This window comes from Spea bombifrons, chromosome 2 (assembly GCF_027358695.1).
Source record: "Spea bombifrons isolate aSpeBom1 chromosome 2, aSpeBom1.2.pri, whole genome shotgun sequence".
Classification (NCBI taxonomy): Eukaryota; Metazoa; Chordata; class Amphibia; order Anura; family Pelobatidae; genus Spea; species Spea bombifrons.
In genome coordinates this window covers 123435799-123457435 of record NC_071088.1, presented here as the reverse complement: position 1 = coordinate 123457435, position 21637 = coordinate 123435799, and the positions used below count along the sequence as shown (strand labels likewise).

The 21637-nt window shown below is 36.4% G+C and overlaps 1 protein-coding gene across 2 annotated transcripts in view; it reads right to left on the bottom strand.

Annotated features, from left to right (window-relative positions):
- Positions 1-391: 391 nt before the first annotated feature.
- Positions 392-21637, bottom strand: part of STARD13 (StAR related lipid transfer domain containing 13) — a 75631-nt gene continuing 54385 nt past the window's right edge. For both annotated transcript variants that reach the window (XM_053456362.1, XM_053456360.1), the window contains exons 3-14: positions 20575-20656; positions 10801-10864; positions 7347-8662; positions 6857-7030; positions 6135-6294; positions 4871-5069; positions 3517-3724; positions 2997-3111; positions 2324-2545; positions 1821-2038; positions 1380-1556; positions 392-1098 (exon numbers count right to left, since the gene is read on the bottom strand). In XM_053456362.1, the coding sequence (XP_053312337.1) occupies positions 981-1098; positions 1380-1556; positions 1821-2038; positions 2324-2545; positions 2997-3111; positions 3517-3724; positions 4871-5069; positions 6135-6294; positions 6857-7030; positions 7347-8662; positions 10801-10864; positions 20575-20656 (3053 nt within the window). In that variant the 3' untranslated portion in view covers positions 392-980. The remainder of the gene's footprint in view (positions 1099-1379; positions 1557-1820; positions 2039-2323; positions 2546-2996; positions 3112-3516; positions 3725-4870; positions 5070-6134; positions 6295-6856; positions 7031-7346; positions 8663-10800; positions 10865-20574; positions 20657-21637) is intronic.

Below are 21637 nucleotides of genomic sequence, written 5' to 3'. Positions count from 1 at the left end.
TATAAGCTGCTTATGCATTGTTATGGATGGTTGCACACATGGGAAACTTAGGACATCATACCCATGGCTCACAAACCAAAGCAAATCTGCCTGTTGTGCTCTATGATCACCGGTTCTACTCAAGCTTTCTATAATGGGTTTTTACTTGGTTGAGTATTCTTATGGCTCTCGGAATTGCATTAATACCACATGCGACCACATGCGACATGTACATTGAGAACATTTAACATAATAGCATGCCCATGTAATAACACTGGGACATATTAGCAGAGGGGTTCCATAGGCAAGGATTTTATGTCCATGTCATATATAATAAGATTTAAGGCAACAACTGCTAAGCATACAATCTTTCAACCTAAGGTTTTTCTTTGTAAAAAAAAAGACATATGTATATGATGAAGACCCATATAGAGAATTGTATTTATTTTATAGGAAACATACTCCAATTATGTTTTACTCCATTGCAATATATGAAACAAATGTTAATTTGTTCCTTAATAAACATACATTTGTATTTTTGGCAAACAAATTATAAATATTTATCATTAACTATATATATATTACTAAGTACCATCTTCAGACAGTGCATCATCAGTAGAGCTAATGTATGCAGTCCATATTATTGCTATAAAGAGACAGCCCGATTGCAGTTGCCCTGCTATAATACTTGTGGTCACATTTTAAAGCATTTCTACATGAAAACCACATGAGCAATGTAAAAAAAAGAAAAACTGATACAAATGGCTTCCATAGAAAGCATTAAATTATATATTCATGATATAGTCATCATTTACATACACTGTTTTGCCATATAATCTTATTAAAATATACTATACATACTTACAATAAATATTTACATTACAAATTAAATTAAAACAAAGGACAAGGTTTAGTAATAATATATTCCCAGGGAATGTCCGAGAGGTTGGTAAAGTCATAGTGCTGTCTCCGAGAAGAGGTAAAAGACCGTTGGTATTGAGCTATATTTTGGTTTCTGGCCCCCCAGCAACAATCGGATGAAATGAATTTCGGATCCTTAGTGCTTCAGCTGCAAAGAGATGTCCAAAGCATTTGTTGTACCACTCAGGGCAATGCCCTCTGGAAAAAAAAGAAAGAAGATTTAATACCGATACTGCTTTATTTTATCTAGTTGTTGCACTTATTAACGAGAAAACATATTCACAGAACAACAAATAGAATCCAAAAAGCTCTCAAACCCTCAGTGGTTCCATCCTAAGGAAAGGACAAAGAGGTATTTGAAAGCTTATATCACACTACCTTTTTTATCAAAAGTAGAGCTGGGTTCCAATGCTTTAAAGAGGATTATATCTAAGCAGCTACCATCTTGACAACCACAGTATTTAGACATATGTACTTACTTTAGATCAACTCTACAAATGCGTGTCATCCGAGACTTTCCAGATCCACAGGGTTCTATAAGATAACGTTCATCTAGGATGGCTGCTCTCACCCCTCCTACCAACTTGGCTTCTTCATGTTCTACAGATGAAGCTACCAAGGTGCACATGCCTTTGGGCAAATCCATTCTCCAGCTCCTGAAGATGCAAGACATAATTAGTTGTGAAATTAACAATTTAGTTGTGAAATTAACAATTACAACATTATCTTTAAATAAAGCAATACATAATAAAACAAGGACTACGCATGTTCCACTGTCAGAAGCACTGGAACGGCTGCATGGAGACAAAAGACACCTCAAAGGTACAGCTAGACCTTTCGGCAGCACTTATAACCTTGTTTGATTATGTCTGCACTCTCTGTATTGGGTATAAATCCCCTTCCAGTCTGCATTAACATACCTTAAAACCACAAAGTCTCTTGAGGGATGAGGAGCCATGCTGTTCTGCACATACTGATAAACTTCTGTTTGACTATCAATTGTCTCTATCACTTTCGACTGCAGATAATCATCATCCCAAAGGTGTTGCTCCCTCAGAATACGATTAAGCACAATTGATGGTGGAGCCTCAACCTCCACGGCCACCTTCCAGAATCGTAGAGGATTTCCATCTCCAACCTAAAGAACAGGTACACTTATTAATCAAACATGAAATAATGCAATGGGATGGAATAATACAAGAAAACCCACTAAGAATCCAGAACGAATGGGGCACTCATTAATGTATTAGCATACTTGTCATGTGAATGCTAATTAGCCAAGGTGTAGAAAACAGCAACTAGCAATATTTTGTTATATTTTTGTTAACATAATAAATATAGTATTTACAATTCTTACGAAACATTGATAGGTGATTACGTTAATGAATGAAAATGGACAGTGTTTTTCAAACATAAAAGTTACCTTTTTGTAAGCAAGGTCAGTGTTTTCTGTGCTGGATAAAGACACCCAGCCCTTAAATTTATCTTTGGCCTCTTTCAGAAGTCCTTGGATTATATTCTCAAAGTATGTGCTGAAATTTCCCCCATCTTTCTCCATCTGCTCTCCAATCTTCTCCATCGTCATGATGTGGACATCAGCTTCGGCGTATGAATTTCTTGACTGGGATATAATCTCATGTGGAACCTGTAAAGGATGCTAAGTCAATGCACATTCATTTCCAACATACATTAAGTCAAGCTACCTGGTAGCTTGAAGACCACCATGAATAAAAATGTTAATATGCTTACATAGTAATTCAATGTTTCTCACTCTATTACAAAGGAGTGCAATCCTACTTCTAAAGATTCCATCTATGATTAAATTGAATTACTGCAGCTTGTTTAATAACACTTCACCTATCCTGAAATTATTTCCTGGAGAAGCAGTTTCAAAGTTTTACTCCTCAGGAGTTTGATTAGATTTCCTACATCAGGGATAGTTGCTGAGATATATGTATGGACGTATAGCGTGAAATGCCACTGTCATATTTAAAATCAATCAAATTCTTGGTAGCATGCATTACAAATAAAGCTAGGGGAACAAAATGCAATTCGTAGTATAAATGAGAACTTATATATATATACAGATAACCCACCTCAAACAGTTTGTTGCACTCCATTATCATGTGTGCCAGCCCCTGGGTTGCTGCTAGATTTTCATTCAGGTCCTTTTGATCTGGTTTCCCTGTGTTATATTTCTTCTGTATCGCTCTGGAGTTAAGGAAGAATATCAAGAAGAAAATGAATCATGAGCAAAATATTGGTTCTGGCAACATTTGGTTCGGACCTTTTTGTGTAAGGAATCTTTATAACTATGGGCAACGGCCAATTATCAAGCTCAATATACGAATAATGTGTTCAGAACCCTGATCATAAGACATGCAGGGTATTAAGCCACTTCTACTTAGAGCCAAATGTCTCAGACAATATTCAGTTTAATAATGTGGCTAGCATTACAAGATTGTAAGGACTGTATTCTTTAGTAACTCTAGTTAGCGACATGTGTTCAAGATATATCGGTGACATTCATGCCAGTTCAATAGCAGCTCACTTGCCGAATTAGGTGACGATCGTTAAATAACCTATGAATCAGAATTAGAAAAAAAAAATAGTCACCTTGGAGAGTTGTCTTTCTTCAATAAATTAAGGTGGAAGAGAGATGGCGCCAAACATACTGCCAGATTCATCGGGGTCATCTGATTTTCCTCTACCGAGGTCACGTCCCTGAGGAAGCACAATAGAGTCTGCAGAACTTCTCTGTTCTCATCTGACATCAACATGATGGCTGACTGCAGAGCTTGGAGACGCTGGTCCTTGGGGACATCTAAAGAAATTCATGATATTACAGAAACATATTAATATCGTAAACACAGGTGCGTCTCTAAGCAAAAAGTCTTATATTGCCTCTCCGCTTTAAATCAATGGGGACCCCAAAGCAGCTGCTTACTTGACCCATATGGTAGCTTCACCCCTTTGTACACTCACCCTATATGTGACTGATTTATCTTTCATCAAAATAGATGGATTTATTTTTATTTATGTGGAAGGAATCAGAAGCTCTCACTGAGATGTTTCCTTTGAGAAAGACAAAATTCTAACCCTACTATTTTAAAATGCTTTATGTTATTAAATACAGCATTTATATAAGCAAAGAACAAAACCAAGATATTTTTTCCAGTGACTAGAACAGTCTAGAGCAATCCAGAATTAAAAAAAAAAAAAAAAACAGCCATGGAAATGGCTTCCTTTTCCGAAGTGATCCTAACCACGTGTTGGTAGACGCATTGTAACTCTAAGGACAGAGAGTATTGAATATAAACGACTGGACAAACACACACCCAGTATATTGTGATTTCCAGAGTTACTATGATAGAGATAATGCTCCTCAATAATAACCACACTCCGTGTCTAAGCTCATTGTTAGAACAAATTGATGGAAGACTTAAACAGAGGACTTGAAACAATGTACAAGACGCTGATCATGGCCTGAAACAAATCATTTGTACAATGAAGGCTAATACAATTAATTAAGTCAATACAGACAGCTTTGTGGCACAGAACGCTGAAAGAAGAACCGATAACACTGTCCTTTGTCTGTCTGATTGATCTCTTGCAATGGAAGAGAAAGTGGCTGAATTTCACCAAGACTATTTTGCCTTGTCGCGTATGGCAGCACATATAACCAAATTTGCGTTAAATGCTAGTATGGAATGCTTTTGAAACAATAAAAACCTGAAATTCTTAGCCCTCTTCAATATGGAATTTGACATTGCTGCTACCTTGCTTTGTAGATTACTTACATGTGGTGCCTGCTCGTTGTATGGTGGCACAGATCATGATTTATGAATTAAAAATAACAAAAGGGACGGTATCCCCAGATTTTCTAAAACAACTTCCTTAGAGAACTTACTGATATGTTGACGCGTGAAAAGAGTAATAGTTACTTCAGGGCTTTTGTCTGCGTACTTACATTGATATATGTGGAGGAAGGTCTCTCCTAGTTTACTTGTAAGAAGAGGCTCTGGAAGATCCCTGAAAAACTGTTTCACCATATCTGCCACGTCGTACGCGCAGTGTTCCTCGTAGTTTACGTTTTCTGGGTAGGTCTCGTTCATCTGGCGCAGAGCCTGTATTCGAGACTTAACGCCAGACTTTCTAAACAATCCGACCTGTGGAAATAAAATGTTTTAACATTGATCATCTGGCATGGGACGTAGTTAGCACTTGGCAGAGCTTCCTCTCATGCAAAGGTCAGAAATACCCGTAAAAACAAAAAAACACAGAGAAGCAAAGCTCAAAATCCCTGTAAAGAATGTTAAATTATTTATTTTTACATATCTTTAGTTGATCTGTATATCAAACTATTAGGATGTTTTCTATACCACTTTTTCGCAAAAAAAAAATATTAAAACCCTGAGAAGTGCTTTATGCCTGACATTTTAATTTTAAGTGCAAGGAAGAAGACCCTTGTTTTTTTGGCATATCAGCAGCTCACTTTCTCTTTAAAATATATGTAGGGATAATAAATCAGACTTCGCTTCATATACTCACGCCGTCATGGAGCATTTGATGACAACAATGGGAAATCTCCCAGGATCACTGTGATCTCTCTCAAGACCTTAGAGCTAAAATTAGCCCACAAGGGAGCATGGTGAACTCCCAAATCCTCGTTCTAATTATCCTGAGATGGTTAACATGTATATTGTGACAGCGGAAAAGCTAACAAAAATGTTTGCATCTCCTTTTTTTGTGTTATCGTTTAAACCCTTTGAATACCAGAGGGATGGACCGTGTTCTAGAGCTTGAATTTGTATCTCATTGCTTTTGTTAAACTTATCTAATGTCATCACCGCAAAGATATATTACCGCACAATAAAATAATATCTGTCCCAGCTATGAGCCAACTCTAACTGAAAACTCCCATATTGTGCAGGTCAATAATACTTTGTATATGGACTATAAGATAATAATAAATATTATTAATTTCCCTCTGCTTTGAGTATTATAGCTCAACACACCGATGTGTTTGCATTTAAAATAGAAAGCAGTTCAAACAACGATAAACCAATACAAATCCTTTTCTGTTTAAATGTTCTGTTTACTCGTCTGTTTAAAGTTAATCCCTGTAACCTCTAGACTAGCAGCAGCTGACTGTGAAGGGTGAGGATATATATATATATATATATATATATATATATGATATTGTATGTTTTGGAATGTAAGGAATTATTTACCTGATCTAAGCAATTGCTGCGTAGAAACTTTAATGCTTGTTGGATGCACTGCGGAAGGGGCTGTCCGGTTCTCTGTACGTGAACCATTAGAGGCACACCAAATACATTTTTATCCTTGTAATCAGGTCCCTTCATCCGCTTCATAAATTTCGGCACAGACCTAGAGTTGAGATGAGAAAATCATACAATTATTACAAAGCAAAACCTATCACCATGCTCTCAAAATGCTCTTCTATATATATATTACAATTTGTGAATTAAAAAATCATATAAAAAATAAATAACTTTATGATTGACTTTATGAGATCCTGTTAAAATCTGGAGGTCTCTATCATATGCCCTCATGCCTTATCCTTCAATGTAGGCATTTTATGATTATTCAGTGCTCCATTTTTCTTTTTTGTTATGTAGGCCATTGTTGTCCACCTGAAGGTTTGTGAGATGGATGAGGCCTTCAAATGTTTATATGTGACCCTATCTTTTAGAGTAAAAAGTTATTCTCTTGAACATCATGTTCCACTGAATTCCAGAAGACTTGTCGGTTTAGTTTTTTTGTGGGCAATCTGCAAATTACTAAATCCTAAATATTTCATTTAAATAACTAATGAAAAAGTGAACAATGAAGTTTATGCCATCTGCAAAGATTTGGCTTGTTGCTATATGATGTACTGTTCTCCCTCTTAATTCTTTAATTAGTAAATGCAATTTGCTATGTAACTTACCATGTCCACCCATGCTTGTTTGACATGGAATATTTTTCCATTATCACTGTCAAATGGAGCAGTGAAAATTTCTGCAGTAAGTTGAGTTGCCCAGCAGTCTGGTGGCTGATCTGTAGCGAGGCTGAAGTTCCATTCAGCTGATCGGAGATTTGAAAGCTCGGCCGCCGTAAACGCCTTAAAAAAACAATTGTCATGTGTGAAAAAAATGCAATACAATTCTACACAGCCCCCTATTTTTATAGAAGACAGACTGCAATAGTCAAACATTTGATGGGCATGTTGGCTTTGAGGAATACAAGAAAACAAAAGAAATCTATCAGCAGGCAACCAAAATGTTAAAATGTGCAAAAATATGCTACATTTCAAATTATAAAAAGTGCAGCTACGCCTTACTATGGGTTTAAACTATGTGGGATTACTTTAGCCATTTGCATATTGAAATGAAGAAGACCAACCAACTAAATAATAAGTTTATATCTGAATTCCATACCCATTTGTTCTAGTAAGCGATGCTCCAACTCCAGAATCTCTTCTCTCTCTTGAGCCATTGGTTTCGGATTCATTGAGTGATGCGGCATCTCTCTCCAGATCACTTGGGGTAGTCCTTCCATCGGAAATAGAGTTCCCTTCAAATTCTAATGTCAATGTATTAGGTGATAGAAACACTGATGTTCCCGATTCACCTACTGATAAGTCATCATCTTGTAGTTCTGGCATTACATCCCTAGACCAGTGGTCAACAGACTGCTGAAGTCCATTAATGTGTTGTAATACATCATCTAAATGAGGAAAAAGATCATCCTTTTCTAAGTCCATTAGATCTCCGGTGCTGGCGTACAAGTGAGAACCCGGAACATTGTCATAAACGCTAATCCTACTGCTCCTTGGGCACCTAGAAGACACCATATTGGGTTCTTTTGTATGAAGATCAGCTTGCCTGGTCTGAGAGATGCTCCCAGCCTGCCAGTTTCCGCTACCACAATTTTCCGTAGGGGAAAGGCTTTCAATTGAAAGTGCTTTGGGAAAGGTTCCAGGTTTGTAGTCCTTTGGAATATGTACAACCAAGTCTTCTTGCGAATGAAATTCATTTTTGTGAATCTGACCTGCTTTTACTCGGGACCCTACAGGTGCAAACAGGTCGATGTCTCCCAGATACATGCCGCCACGTTTGTTGGATTCAGGCCCGCTCTCAGCCCCTGTTCTTATTTCTGATCTTGATCCTAAGCTTCCAGTTGCTTGTAAGTCCACAAGTGAGTCCCTCATTTGACCACTTCCTACATGAGCACAGTTCATAGTATTAAGGGATGCATGCTCCAGTTGCAAGACAGGGTCGCTTATGATTAATCCTCCAGTTTTTTGTGAACTTTTTGATTTCAGGAGTGTTCCTTTAGGTCGGAGCGTTTCCATGCATTTCAAAACTGTTTTTATTTTAGTATGTGAAGGTTTCTCATGTTTAACATCTGCAACATCTTTTGGCCAGTAAGGGGGCACTGAATTAGAGTCAGGCATGCACATATTTTCAGAACAGTCAAAGGTTTCCCTGGAAGCACTATTCCCTACATATGAGCATCTACAGTCACTGCCACCACTACTTCCACTGTGGATGGAACATATTTCAGGTTCACTGAGATCAGTCAGAACACTTTCACTACTTGTAGTATTTTTCATGTCCCCAGTCGATCCAAGTCCTTTAGAAGGTCTAAAGAGTGAATCAATGTCCTCCACCCGAGACCATCGACGACTAAGTCTTTGGAAGGTCCATTTGTCACTGATAGCACAAAGGTCTTCTTCATCGGAATCTTCACTCTAAAATGGCATTAAATAGTTTATTACATGCATCTGTCATTGATCCCAGAGTTGCAACACCACAATAACAAGCTCAGTCCTTCTTGCACGGCAGTTTGCCCTAGCTTTCCTACCAAACCAGATTAGCGAATAAACCAATTTGAACCATAAATTTAGTTTTAAGACTTGCATTTGTATATGTATTTCTTAATATGTTTAGGGACTAGTGCATGTTAACCACTGAGCAGTGTCCTTACAGCTTGTTCAGAATACTTTTACTGTTGGGGACATCCAGGTAAGAACAGAAGTAATGTATTTCAAGACACAAGGCTGTGAAATGCTAATGACTATTTTTTGTCAGCATGAGGACAATGTCTGTTAATCAGGAAATCAGTCAAATTACACAGCCCAATATTAACACGGTTTGGCTAACATTGCGGCATAATTAATTAGTCAATTAAAACGCCAGACATCCCCAGTGTCCTGAAAACAAAGGCAATGCTTAAAACATGAGCTTAATCTTTAATTAAACGTTTCAGTAAGTTTTGCTACTGGAATAAAAATATCTCTTTCTTGCAAGTAGTGCAAAAGATGTTACTGGTGCTTACTTTATCCGATTATTTGTAATGCACCAACATATATAACAACATATCCCAGTTATCCTAAAGAGTTTTAGTTCTGTCTATAAGAACTCCAGAAATAATGGCAAGAATGGGTTTGATCGTATTGCATTAACACAACCTGGGTTATATATTAAAGCCACAAAACATTCGAAACATTGTTTGCTTTCATTAAAAAAAGGGCTTTAAGTTATTTTAAAGTTGTAGTTATAAATGTTTAAATACACAGTATATTTTTCAAGATACACTACATGGAGACATGTCAAAATAAATCACAAAAATCTATGTGAACGGAATAAAATGTGTTTCATTGGGGGGAAAAATACTGTATATTAGGTACATCTTATATATATATATATATATATATATATATATATATATATATATATATATATATATATATATTCTATATACACATTTATTTAACCGAACCGACTCTAGGTACATAATGACATTATGCTAGTGTTAACGTGTTATAACTTATTTTGCATTCCCTTTTCAGGATGCTCGGGGGCACAGTTTTCCTGCGTCCTCTTTGTTCCCTACTGTGTCCTACAGACGTCTGCTGATCAAAACGTGAAGTTGAAAGGGTTGGTGTGAGCAGTGCAAAGGAAATAGCTTCCCCCAGGCTGCTAACAATTAGGACATCACATTTTAACTATATTACTTTCTACTTACAATAATAAGTTCTAGCAAATACATTTTGAAGGTTGACGTATCCCTACATAGAGAAAACACTTTCATTTTGCCTAGAGTACTGCTCTAAGGAGTTTAACATATGTTTTGTATGAGGACGATTTATCTTTCTTGTAAAAATACAATTTGCACTGTGCCAAATACAGAATTAAAGATTCAGGAAAATGTTCTATAATTATATGTTATTTTGTACCAGTGTATAATATGCACCCCCTCCTTCTATGTGCCCTACATGGAAGTTAAAAATGACAAATATATATATATATATATATATATATATATATAAATATATATATATATTATGGACAAATTGTGTCTATTAAAATAACATCAAATGGATCAGAAATACAGCGGAGATGTTCATGTTGTGAATGACTATTGTAGTTGGAAACGACTGATTCTTAATGTATTCTCTCCATAGGCATGCAGAGGTCTTCTATCAGCAACCATCAATCCAAGTTTAAGTTCAAAAGGCTAATTGATCATTAGAAAAACCTTCATCGATTATGTTACAAAGCCCAAAATTTCTTTCTAGCTGCTTTCTATGAAAACAGCTAAGTGACCCCAAACTTTTAAATTGTAATACATATAATATATCATTTTACAGAATTATTTTATTAGAATATGGATATTTGTAACTAATTATGTAGAAATATATTTTTTGCCAAAAAAAAAATAACTACTACAAACACCTTGATGTTTTACATCTATCTATATTCACTTCATTTTAGAAAGTTACATTTGTAGATACCCTATGGTGCGGCACTTGCTATGGACCATTCCAATGGCCTGATTTGAAAGCTACAATAAAAACATGTTTCATGTTCTGAATACACTGCTTACCTTCTTCCTTTGGAAGTTGACATCGAGTTTCATTGAGGCACACTTGTTCAGTGTGTTCAGCCGTCTGGAAGTAAAGACATACCCTTGGATTAATAACTGGCTCACTGATGACAATGATCTTTTGGGCTTCTTAGTCCTTCCTTCCTTCCACGCTTGTCCTCCCATTTTCCCAGAAAAACACTTGCGAATAAAGCTGGTATCTCGTGACTTTACAGTAGTCTGGCTAGATGCGGCACTGACATTTAGCGAAAGCGTCTAACCCAATGTTGATTTTGTAACATTGTCTTGAAAAGCATTAACTACTGAAGCGGCAGTTTGTGAATGTATAGTGTATTCGGCATGAGCACCCTTTAAATGTCAATAGTGGGAGGTGACTTGATTTGCATAGCCTCCAATTAAAACTGCGCTTGGGCCAATGGTCACTAAGTCTCCGCCCCCGTAAATGAAGATTGTGACATACACTTAATGTACTTACAATACATTACAAGTCTGAATACACCGTACAAATCCACCCCCATCTCCCATCAAAAGATTCCTAATTTGATCACAGTTTGAGGGTCATTATTTATGCTTTTCTAAGCCCGTTATTTTTTTCTCCCCTCCAAGAGCACTTCAGGTAGTAATCTCCGACTACTGTACTGATTAATCCACAATCTCCAGTATGATTACAGCTGCACAAAACCCACCGCTTAGCTTGACACTCATTTAGCTTTTTAACTAAATGGACCCCAAAATTCATATTTTTCCTTTTGGCCCTTTGAATCTGCCGCTAATGACAATTGTGGCTACTTATTTCTGTAACTGATTTTTTATAAAGAATCTGATGGCACTTACGAACCATTTGGCCCATCTATCATGCCCATTATTCCTGCTGTAAAAACGTCAGATCTTATGATGTCCTTGGCCTTGTCAGATTCAGAATAGTCATATGCCCATCCGATGCATTAAATTCCACCCTCTCGGTAAAGTAAACCTTTCTGACATTAAATCTAAGTATCTGACACTCCATAACCCTCTTGCACTAATGTTTCTCTTTCTGTAAGGTATATATGGGTGTGAATACATGAGATATGGGCGAGGTTATCATATCAGGGTCTTATTTTGTGCAAAATCAATACTTTTATTTTACAGGTCCCAGAATCTTATCTAATTAACCTCGATAAAGTGGGTAATAGGTTTTTCCTCTAAAAATGATCTATTCGGACAAAAGCGCTTTCATTTATTGTTACATAGTAACTAGTTGTTATCTAATAAAAATCTAGATTGTAAACTTCTTTGAGCATTGCTCAAGTTGCCCTTTGTCTCTGTAAGTCTACATTATAATGTTGGGTAGTGTTTGCCCACAGTGCAGCACCGCAGAATATGGTGGTGCTATAGAAATCAATAACTAATGACAGATATTGATGCGCTTAATATATTCTTGTATTTACAATGAATGATATGGAACTCACACAAGAGAGAAGTTTTTTATGAACTAGGAAAGCAAAAAACAGCCCCATCCAGCTCAGCAAAGCTGGGGATAATGAGAATAGTAGTCCAACATCAACTGGAATAATCAACCCTGATATATTCCTATAATGAGTTTAGGAGATTATAATGTAGATGTTAATAGGTTTTACTGACCAATATATTTTAGTAAATGCATTACCAGGAAATCCCTTGGATTTGGGAGACTGTATATTTTTTAAAGGTGTAACTAACATCATCCTAATTGTTTTGGCTGCAGATCCACTTTGCATTACATTGTGTCATATAAGAACAGCAAGATAGAGTTTTCTTTTTTAAAACAGATATCCAAGATCAAGGGACACAATCTTTGGCAACAGAAAGACTAACGTGGATAATAATTTTCATTTTGAGTGAGGCCTGTTGTCTTGAATTCTCTTATCAAGCCCTATTTTTGCAGGTGCCCTTATCAATAAGACGTTAATAGTCCAGATAAGGTGATTGTGTGCACACACAATGGTGAGGTTTAGCAAAGTTTCACATTAATTTTCTATCAATGGACAACTTTAGGATTGGATCAGGAATCAGATAAAATTGTTTCTCCTTCAATATTACCCAACATGTTTCATTTGCCCGAAGTGAACAGAGGGCCAACCGTGCCTGGGATACATATACAATAGATCGCAAGCTCACAAGACCAAGACCTTCTTCTCCTTCAATATGTGTTAAAGTGATTGTCGATTTTAAATTGTATTTGTTAAATATATTCACTGCCCCGTCTTGTAACAGTGCTATGGAAACTGGGCAAACATAGAAAAATGAAGAGTCGCGTAAGCTTTCAGGACCTCAAGGTGGTTTTTGTATAAAGAAGAAACCTCTGAGCTCCTGAAAGCTTATGTCACTCTTCATATTTTCATACTTTGACCCAATAAAAGCTATCACTTTCAACTAAAGACTCCAGTACAAATAATACAAATATTACTTTTTATAAAAAAAAAGTGGGGAACTGCTGGAGATAATTTTTACTCTGGCTGTTAAAATGTATTTTCCATTTATCAATGCAAAAGAAAGGGTTCAACTTGAAGGCCGCTTTTAATGTGGTCCTCAAGGTGATACGAGGAGGCATAAAGAGAAGGTCTTTAAAGAAAAATGTATGAGGACACGGAATGGGGGGGGGGTTTCTTAAAGCAAACGGTCTTATCAGAATAATTTTTACATGTAATAAACTATTGATTTCCATTAGCAGAGTATATTGTTTTATAGTAAAGACTATGATTTATTTCTAAGCTCCTTAGGCACAGTGCTGACTAGGTTCAGCCACAGGAGATAAGTACACATGAGTAAGCATTCCATTTCCCGCGCACGTGCGTATACCTCATCATACACACATCAGCGGATACCCAGCGCTACTGTCTGATTGACATCAGGTGGCAGATGCTGGAGATGTAACCAGGCAGCATTTCTCAATGACACAGTGCTCAGTTTAATGTGTCTTCTGATCCATGAAATAATCAAATGTTCAATTCTGCTATTGTGTTACCTTGGTATTATCTTTTTTGTGTTACATTATAAAAAGCTGGCCCTTGGACTAAATGCTTTATAGATGCAGCTTAGGAACCCCACAGAAATGCTGAGATCACATTAGAAGTGCATTCAGATCCAAGCAGGTGGGACAGATTTGTCACAATGTTGCATCCCCAATGTACGTGAGAATGTATATATATATATTGTATGCATATAAATTTGGATGTATGCATATAAATTTATTATGTTAGATGGCTCTTCTAAAGGGCTTAATAAAGCAGAACATGTATTGGTATTTGGATTGTCATCATATAAAACCATCCACTTTCTCTCTTGGAGCTAAACATAAAAAGATGATATAAATAGCTTTGTGCTAAATATATATAATCAACCGACAGAATTCTACGTAATTTGGGATATACGGCATTAGGTTCACCAAGGGATTTAATTTTAAGTAAGTGAATTCAGTACGATACACTGCTAATGTATGCATTATGGCTATATGGCCCCTTGTATACTTTAGTATAACATTATCTAGTTATGGACCGGTGGCTACAAATAACCAAGACAGGTATGGAATTAGAACACTGGATTTTTTTGCACAATATACATTTCTAACATGTTTTTGGTGCCAAAGAAGCATTTAAACCCCTGACACTCAAAGGGCTATTAAGAAGACATCATCATCAATACAGGAAGCCGGAATGTCACTATTCAGAGCCCACTGCAGGTTCTTGGCTGTGTCCGCACCACAGGGGGCAACTTGACTTGTGAGAGTCAAAAGGAATTATAATGTATGCAGACATCTGTCTACCACCATGGCTGACTTAAACCTTCCGCTTCATCAGGAGCAGGAAGCAGTATGGAAGTATGCTTTTCCATAACTACACATACCAAAAGAAAAGAAAATTCAATTACCGGTATATGGAATGTATTTTGCATACCCTGGCTGGGTTAACATACACCTAAAATATTTAGGTACTCAGTACAAATATATTTTGAATAAATAAAATGTAGCTGCCAAGTGCAAGATTTTTAAGGCCATTACATCTCGAAATCCTCAAAAAATGCTAAAAGTAATGTTTATATAGATTTGTAACTTGTAGCACTGGAGATTATTATTGTGTGAATCTTCTGAAGCCATGTGATAAGAGCAGGAATAGATTCTTTAGCGCTGTTACAATAGGCAGTAAAAATATTTCACAAAGTCAATTTAAAATGACAATAAAATTTACAAGGAGAAAATGGCAGTGCTCTTGGAAGCTTGGGAACCTCTCATTTATATTATGTTTATATATTTGTTGCCAACTTTATTAGGGTAAGAAGCGCAGACAGTTTTTGTTTTTTGTATACATTGTACAGCCAATACACTGTTTCTTGCAGCATGCTTACACCTGTTTGGTAGGCCTCGTATTATACATTTGTATTATTTGAGCCTGTGACTAGCTTAGCGCACCGACATTTTTTCTTTTCCCTATTGGGAATTTGTGTTTATTAATGAATTGGGAATGTGGCCCTGGTTTTAGGATAAAGGGATCTTGAAGTGTTTCAGATACTTGTTTCTATTTGACGAGCAGTATAAGGTCCTTTAGTTCTTACAGAAAGCATGTAGAGTAAAATCACTGGCGCACACAATAGTTCATTGGGCACAGGATATCTCTGAACCAATGAAACAAATAGCAGATAAAAGGCAAATACACTTCAACAAAACATTGTAGAAAAGGGTTCATGGTAGAAAATCTGATGAATGCCCTATATGTCACCAATGTCTACCACGTGCTCTCCAGATATGGACACTTTGCCTACCCCTGATTGAATGCTTTATGACAGAGACCAAGAACTGAATAAGACTTTTGAGTTTTACTATGGTGGGCCTAATGGGTCTTATCTGCTTCCAAAATCCTGTGTTTCAATCACACTCCGTGAAAGTGGCCAGGACTGCCTCAGGCAGTGACATGTGGGGCTTCCACCATGGGCCCAGTGCTGCTGCATAGCACTCGTGGTCTCTGTGTCACTGAATGAAGCAGAACTCTAAGGTATGACATCATATACCAACATTCCACTTCTCCCAGGGATGCAGGGACCACATACATTTATATGCAGGACTTTATCTCTGAATATTATAGCCAGCTTGTAATTACCACTACCCCTACAGTAACGAAAGTCCACTCACCAGCCGAAGTGTCATTACACCGTATTTGCCTACAATTACAGGACTCAAAATCACCAAAATATGACTTTTGCTCTAGTCTATAAGGTTGTTTGAGCAGGCCTCTCATCACCTTTCATTTATTGTTATGTGATGCACTACTTGTTATGTTTTGCTTGCCAATTGTACATTGTGGTAGAATATTATGGCACTGTATACATTAATAATAACAATAATAATAATAATTAGACACATAGTTTGATGACAGACATTATTTATTGTTTTATATAGCGCCATCAAATTCCGTAGCGCTGTACAACGGGTGGAGAGGACACAACAAGTAGTATGTAACATAACAAATTGACTTACAGAGACAACAGGTGAGGAAGGCCCTGCTCAAACGATTTTACAATCTAGACATAAACCTAGTCCTAAATCTTAATCAGTCCTTGGTCCCGTATTAGATTCACGGTAACCATATACTTATCCAATGCATGCTTAAATTCCCTCGTTGTATTAGCCTTTAACACTTCTGCTGTAAGGCTGTTCCACTTATCTACTTAGCTACATGTGTGTTGTTTAGGCTCTGCTGCATTTTTAGTAATAAAACCACTTTACTCTGTGTAAACTCTCGTCATTTTCTTGACGTGTAAACTCTTAAGTTAATGGACCCGTGTCAGAATTAGTCATTTTTATTTTTAAAAGGGCGTGGGAAGACGATTAAACAGAAGCAATTTTTAATTAACAGAAATAGGTTAAAAATTTAACAGATCCCACATATTTATTAAATGAAAAGGCAATGATTTAACATTAACAGACTACCTCACAGCTATAAATCACATTATCTGTTTGTTTAGGGCCCCTGAGTATACTAAGGGCCACATCCTCTCATATAGTATATATCGTGTTTTGTAAACATTCTCCTAAAGAGCAGGATGCCTGGTGATGAATTCACGGCAAAGCACCCAGACATGTGCCAGCCATAAAGAGCTTACATTCTGTTTCGCACCTGGTGGGGGGATTATGAAATGTGGCAGGAATTAGGGGCGGTTGTGGGGGGCATGGAAGTAGGTGAATATTAGGGAAGTGCAAAAAGTCTCACCTCAAAAGTAAAAAGGTGGAGAAAAATTAGGATTCGTAGTCATTATACGACTAATCCTACATGTCAATTATACAAATGTGTTAGGTAGCCCTATTCCAGTCAATCCTGTGCGTAGTTATGTCTATTATTCATGGAGTCTGGATGATCACATCGGCCATTTTTATTCCAGAACACATATATACTTCACATGTTACTGGGCAGTGCTATATAACGCAAAAAATGATAGTAAATAAAAAATTGTCGGCACTATATACATAAAAGATAATAATAATAATAAACATATTGAAGAAAATCTGTGGAATGTATGTGTGTTCTGAAACATAAAAAGGCCATGACGCTTTGTAATATACATATATGCCCTGACCATATACTAAGGCCACATAATAATAGATAGTAAAATAGATTTGCTTCATATGGTGGAGCCCTAGGAATCAGAATGGTGTAAAGAAGATATGAGATGTTAAACTCTATTAAAGAGTGAAAACATGATAAATAATAATATTGATTATTTTTTGTAACCTTAATTAAAGGAAGCAACTTTTATGTTTTATTTTTATTCATCATCATTATTATTATTTATTCATTTTCAAAGTTATATACAAAACCAATAACTTACAGTACCCCATATAAACACCTACTATACACCCCACTTATGTAGGGTATTTGACACATACTTTTTTTAGACTTTCTTTTTGTTAAATCAGATGTTTCAGATGATCAGTTGTGTAAAATTATAACTAACTGCTGGATCCAGGAATCGGAATGGAACAAAGAAGTAGACGCAGGATATTTCAATTATTTAAAGAACTATAAACATAAATATCTTAGTTTTTTTTAGAAATAAAAGTTGCGTTATTATTTATTCTTTTAAAGTGATATACACATCCAATAACAGTTATAAAGGCTGTGACAGATCTCGTCTCATTACTAGACATCCTGCCTCGTCGAGTAATGTTTCCAAAACATCAAACAGGAAACAATTTGTAAGGACAAGCTTTTCAGGCCTTCTAGGAGCCTAAACAAATGTATAAACACATTTCCAGCAGGGTGATAATGTACCGAGGTGATATCACTCATGTATTCTATGATGTAATAAACCTATCCAGGGTGTTGCTTTAAATTTCTCCTTGTCTAAATCCAAATTCACACTCAGTTTTTATATTTTTCAACGATATCTATACTTTATTACCATTTGACTTAAATCGGCTTTCCTGCAGCTGATTGGCTGCTTCAAGTGGGCAACAGTGGCACACAAAAGGGACCACAAAAGGGACAGGACACTGCAGCTCTTCAGCTGTAGCTTCTCTTAAAGAATTAAGAGAGATTATTTTTTTTTTTACTGAATGCTCATTAAAGCACCAGATTGTTCCTTTAAGACCACAGATAAAAGGATATGAATGTGTAATAGTTAAACATGTTTTGATTCTCATTATTACATAAAAAAATCCTCTCAACACCGAGTTTGTGCCTTGTATCCTCGCCGTTCTGTTGGCCAGATAAAATTGTAATATAGAACAAAAATCCATTGTCCCGAATGTAGTTAAGCAAGCCTCTATCTCTATCTGGGAGCTCTGAATTACAAAGAGGTAATCTAGGTGGTTGTATTATGCTAATACCCTTGTCAGAGCCAATAAGTAGCCAGGTGTGAGCCCAATTAGCACATACTTAAGTGCTTATCCCATCATTTTGCAGACAACCATATTTTTATAATTCCTACAAAAATAACATTTTGTAGACTAGACTCCTTTTTATTTTGTAAGACTATATATATATATAACTATATAGTCAGTATTTATACATCATCATTTTGATTCCTACATTTTTACCTGTGAATCTTATAAACCGACATAAACACAATTAAGTGTCTAGTTGGTATGCTAATTCCTACAACAGCTAACATTGGGGGGGGAAAAGAAAAGCGTTTGCATATCTAAGCCTGTGTATAAGAGCAAAAACAAAGACTACTGAAAAATAACAACAAACAAAAACTGGGCTTGATTGTTCACTAATGTAATTTGCCTGCCAAACCAAAGAGAAGAGCCTTGTTTTAATGTTTATTTTTAATTGTAAATCAGGAGAACATAGACAGAAAGAAATATAAACTAATTTAGTTAGACATTGGGGGTGCATAGATATATGTCATGACATCTGACTTCCTTTATGCAAGGAACAATGGATCATAAGGTCAACTACATGAGCATGCCGGCTGGTGGAAGGAGCCTATGTATAAATCCACCACGTTCTAGAAGACAATAGCCCAACATTTTCCTGCGTGGGGTATTCTCGTACATTGACGATATAATCCCCTGGCAATCAGGTTTATCTAAATTAGCATTAAGCAAATTTTACTTGTAAGTAAAAACATAATCCAGCGCTGCACGTTCCAATGATAAATGCTTCAATGAAAACAATTCTAGGTCATTTGGAATTTCCCAATGGCTCTTGGAGAAGTTAATGTGGCATCAATGTGCAACTCATCCGGCCAATGATTTCATAATAATTAATAGTTAATCATTATTCATAGTTTTTAATGTCTGTTCTAGATTGGGTTCTATGGGACTGTTCTAGAGTTGTTTAAAAGCACAAATTGTTAAAGTGCACCATGTAAAAAGGCATGTGTGTAAAGCTACATGACACCTTTCAGTATGCAGTTACAATCACTCGTATGCTATACAGAGCACTAGGGGGTATACAGGTCAGGGGCAAGTGAAACCCCAACACATGCCCCATACTTGCTCTGCAGTGCTGCTGCTTAACGATCAGATTTGTGATCTCGGTAAGTGTGAATTATGTCGGGCACTAGGATAAATTGTCATATACCAGCATTCCACTTCTACCCGAAATACATAGACTACAAGGGTCTGCTTAAACAGTAAACTCTTCTGGGCAGTAACCTACTTTCCTAGTGTATTCATCCCTATTGTAGCCCTATAGAAATTTATGTATGACTATTATACTTATTACTATAGTTATCATATGACTGCACTTATTGCACTTCCCCCTTATTATACCGTAAACTGCAGAGCTTTGCTAGTGTTAAATAAAAATATATATATATACATACTGTGGAGCTGCTCTTTAAAGAAAACCCGCAATGAGTGCGTTTTGTACCAAAGGTGCTGATGCACGTAGACAAAACATTCACTGCCCAGTCTAGCATGTTAAACGAGTATACCCAAACACAAGTCTCACTTTATTCTTTCATCCGAAGGCTTAAACACAGTAATGTTTCACATGCAGTTTCCTGTTTCTATGGCAACTGCCTCTCAGTACCCCATGACAATTAAGCTTTCTCTGAAAAGTTATGAAGGAGGCAAAATTGGAAATAATTATTTTTGGAAAGGCGTTAAGCGTTCAATTGTACTAGAAACGGTTTTTATATAAAAGTTTTGAATTTAGGAGAGTAGGTTAATGGACATGTTAGCATAACACTGAGCACAACTTAAACCTGATCCTATATATATTTCCCCTCTAGTATGTGCATATTTACATTACAAAAAACATTTCAAATACAATTTTGGTGATATATTTTACTTATAAAGCTTTGCGTTACCTGCAAAGTGGTTCTACATGATCTCGGTCAAGAAAATCATGATCTCTCTTCACAGATGCAATATCAATTGGAAACTGAGAATCTGGAGGAAGAAATGTGTCCAAGTCACATAAAGTGAAAACTATCCAACTCCAGAAACAGCCAGGAAAAATACATGACAGCAGGGAGCATGAATGAACAGTGATTCTTACACGCAAAATTATTTAATTTTCCACCGGAATAGCTTTTTATATATATTCCCTACAAAGGTTCATATAAATAATAAGCACCTCTCGAGGGTCACCCTTACGAAAAAATTACTGCAGTTTTTCTGAAGTAATACTGCAGTTTTTTGGACACGAAAAAACTGCAATACTGCACTTTTACTGCTGTATTACTGCATTTGTACTTCACTGTACTGCAGTTGTACTGCAGTTATTTTTGTGCAATAAAGCTGCAGTACATTGAATAACAACTGTAGGTTTGCAATAAAAAAAAGTGCAGTAAATGTGCAGTAACACTGCAGTAAAAGTGCAGTATTGTAGTTTTTTCATGTCCAAAAAACTGCAGTATTACTTCAGAAAAACTGCAGTAATTTTTTGTAAGGGCAGGAACAGGCCACACTTTTTGGATATCTCAGTTTGAACACATGCATCTCAATTGCCTGGGGTTATGCCCCACTGTCAAGGAGCTATTACCCCCAGGGCAGGAATGAAGCATGTGCCATTCTTCACACATCCTAAAGCTCTGACGACATGAATAACCTTATTTTATTAGCTATGTATAGCCTAATAATAAACATACTTCATGTTCAACATCAATACACGACTATGATATTAAACATGCAATTGATTAAAACAGTGGAACGCTATAGATGCCAAACTTTTATTGTAATATGATGCACCAATATGTCAAAAGCCACCTTAAGGATGGAAATACAAAGTATTCTTCAAGGCCTTTCGTATCTTGTACTAAAATGTAATAGATGGATGATCTCAGTTATAACATGCGCAGGCAAAGTACAAAATACAGACACAGTAGCATTAGTAGAGATGAGATATACACTGTCTACAATGTATTACAA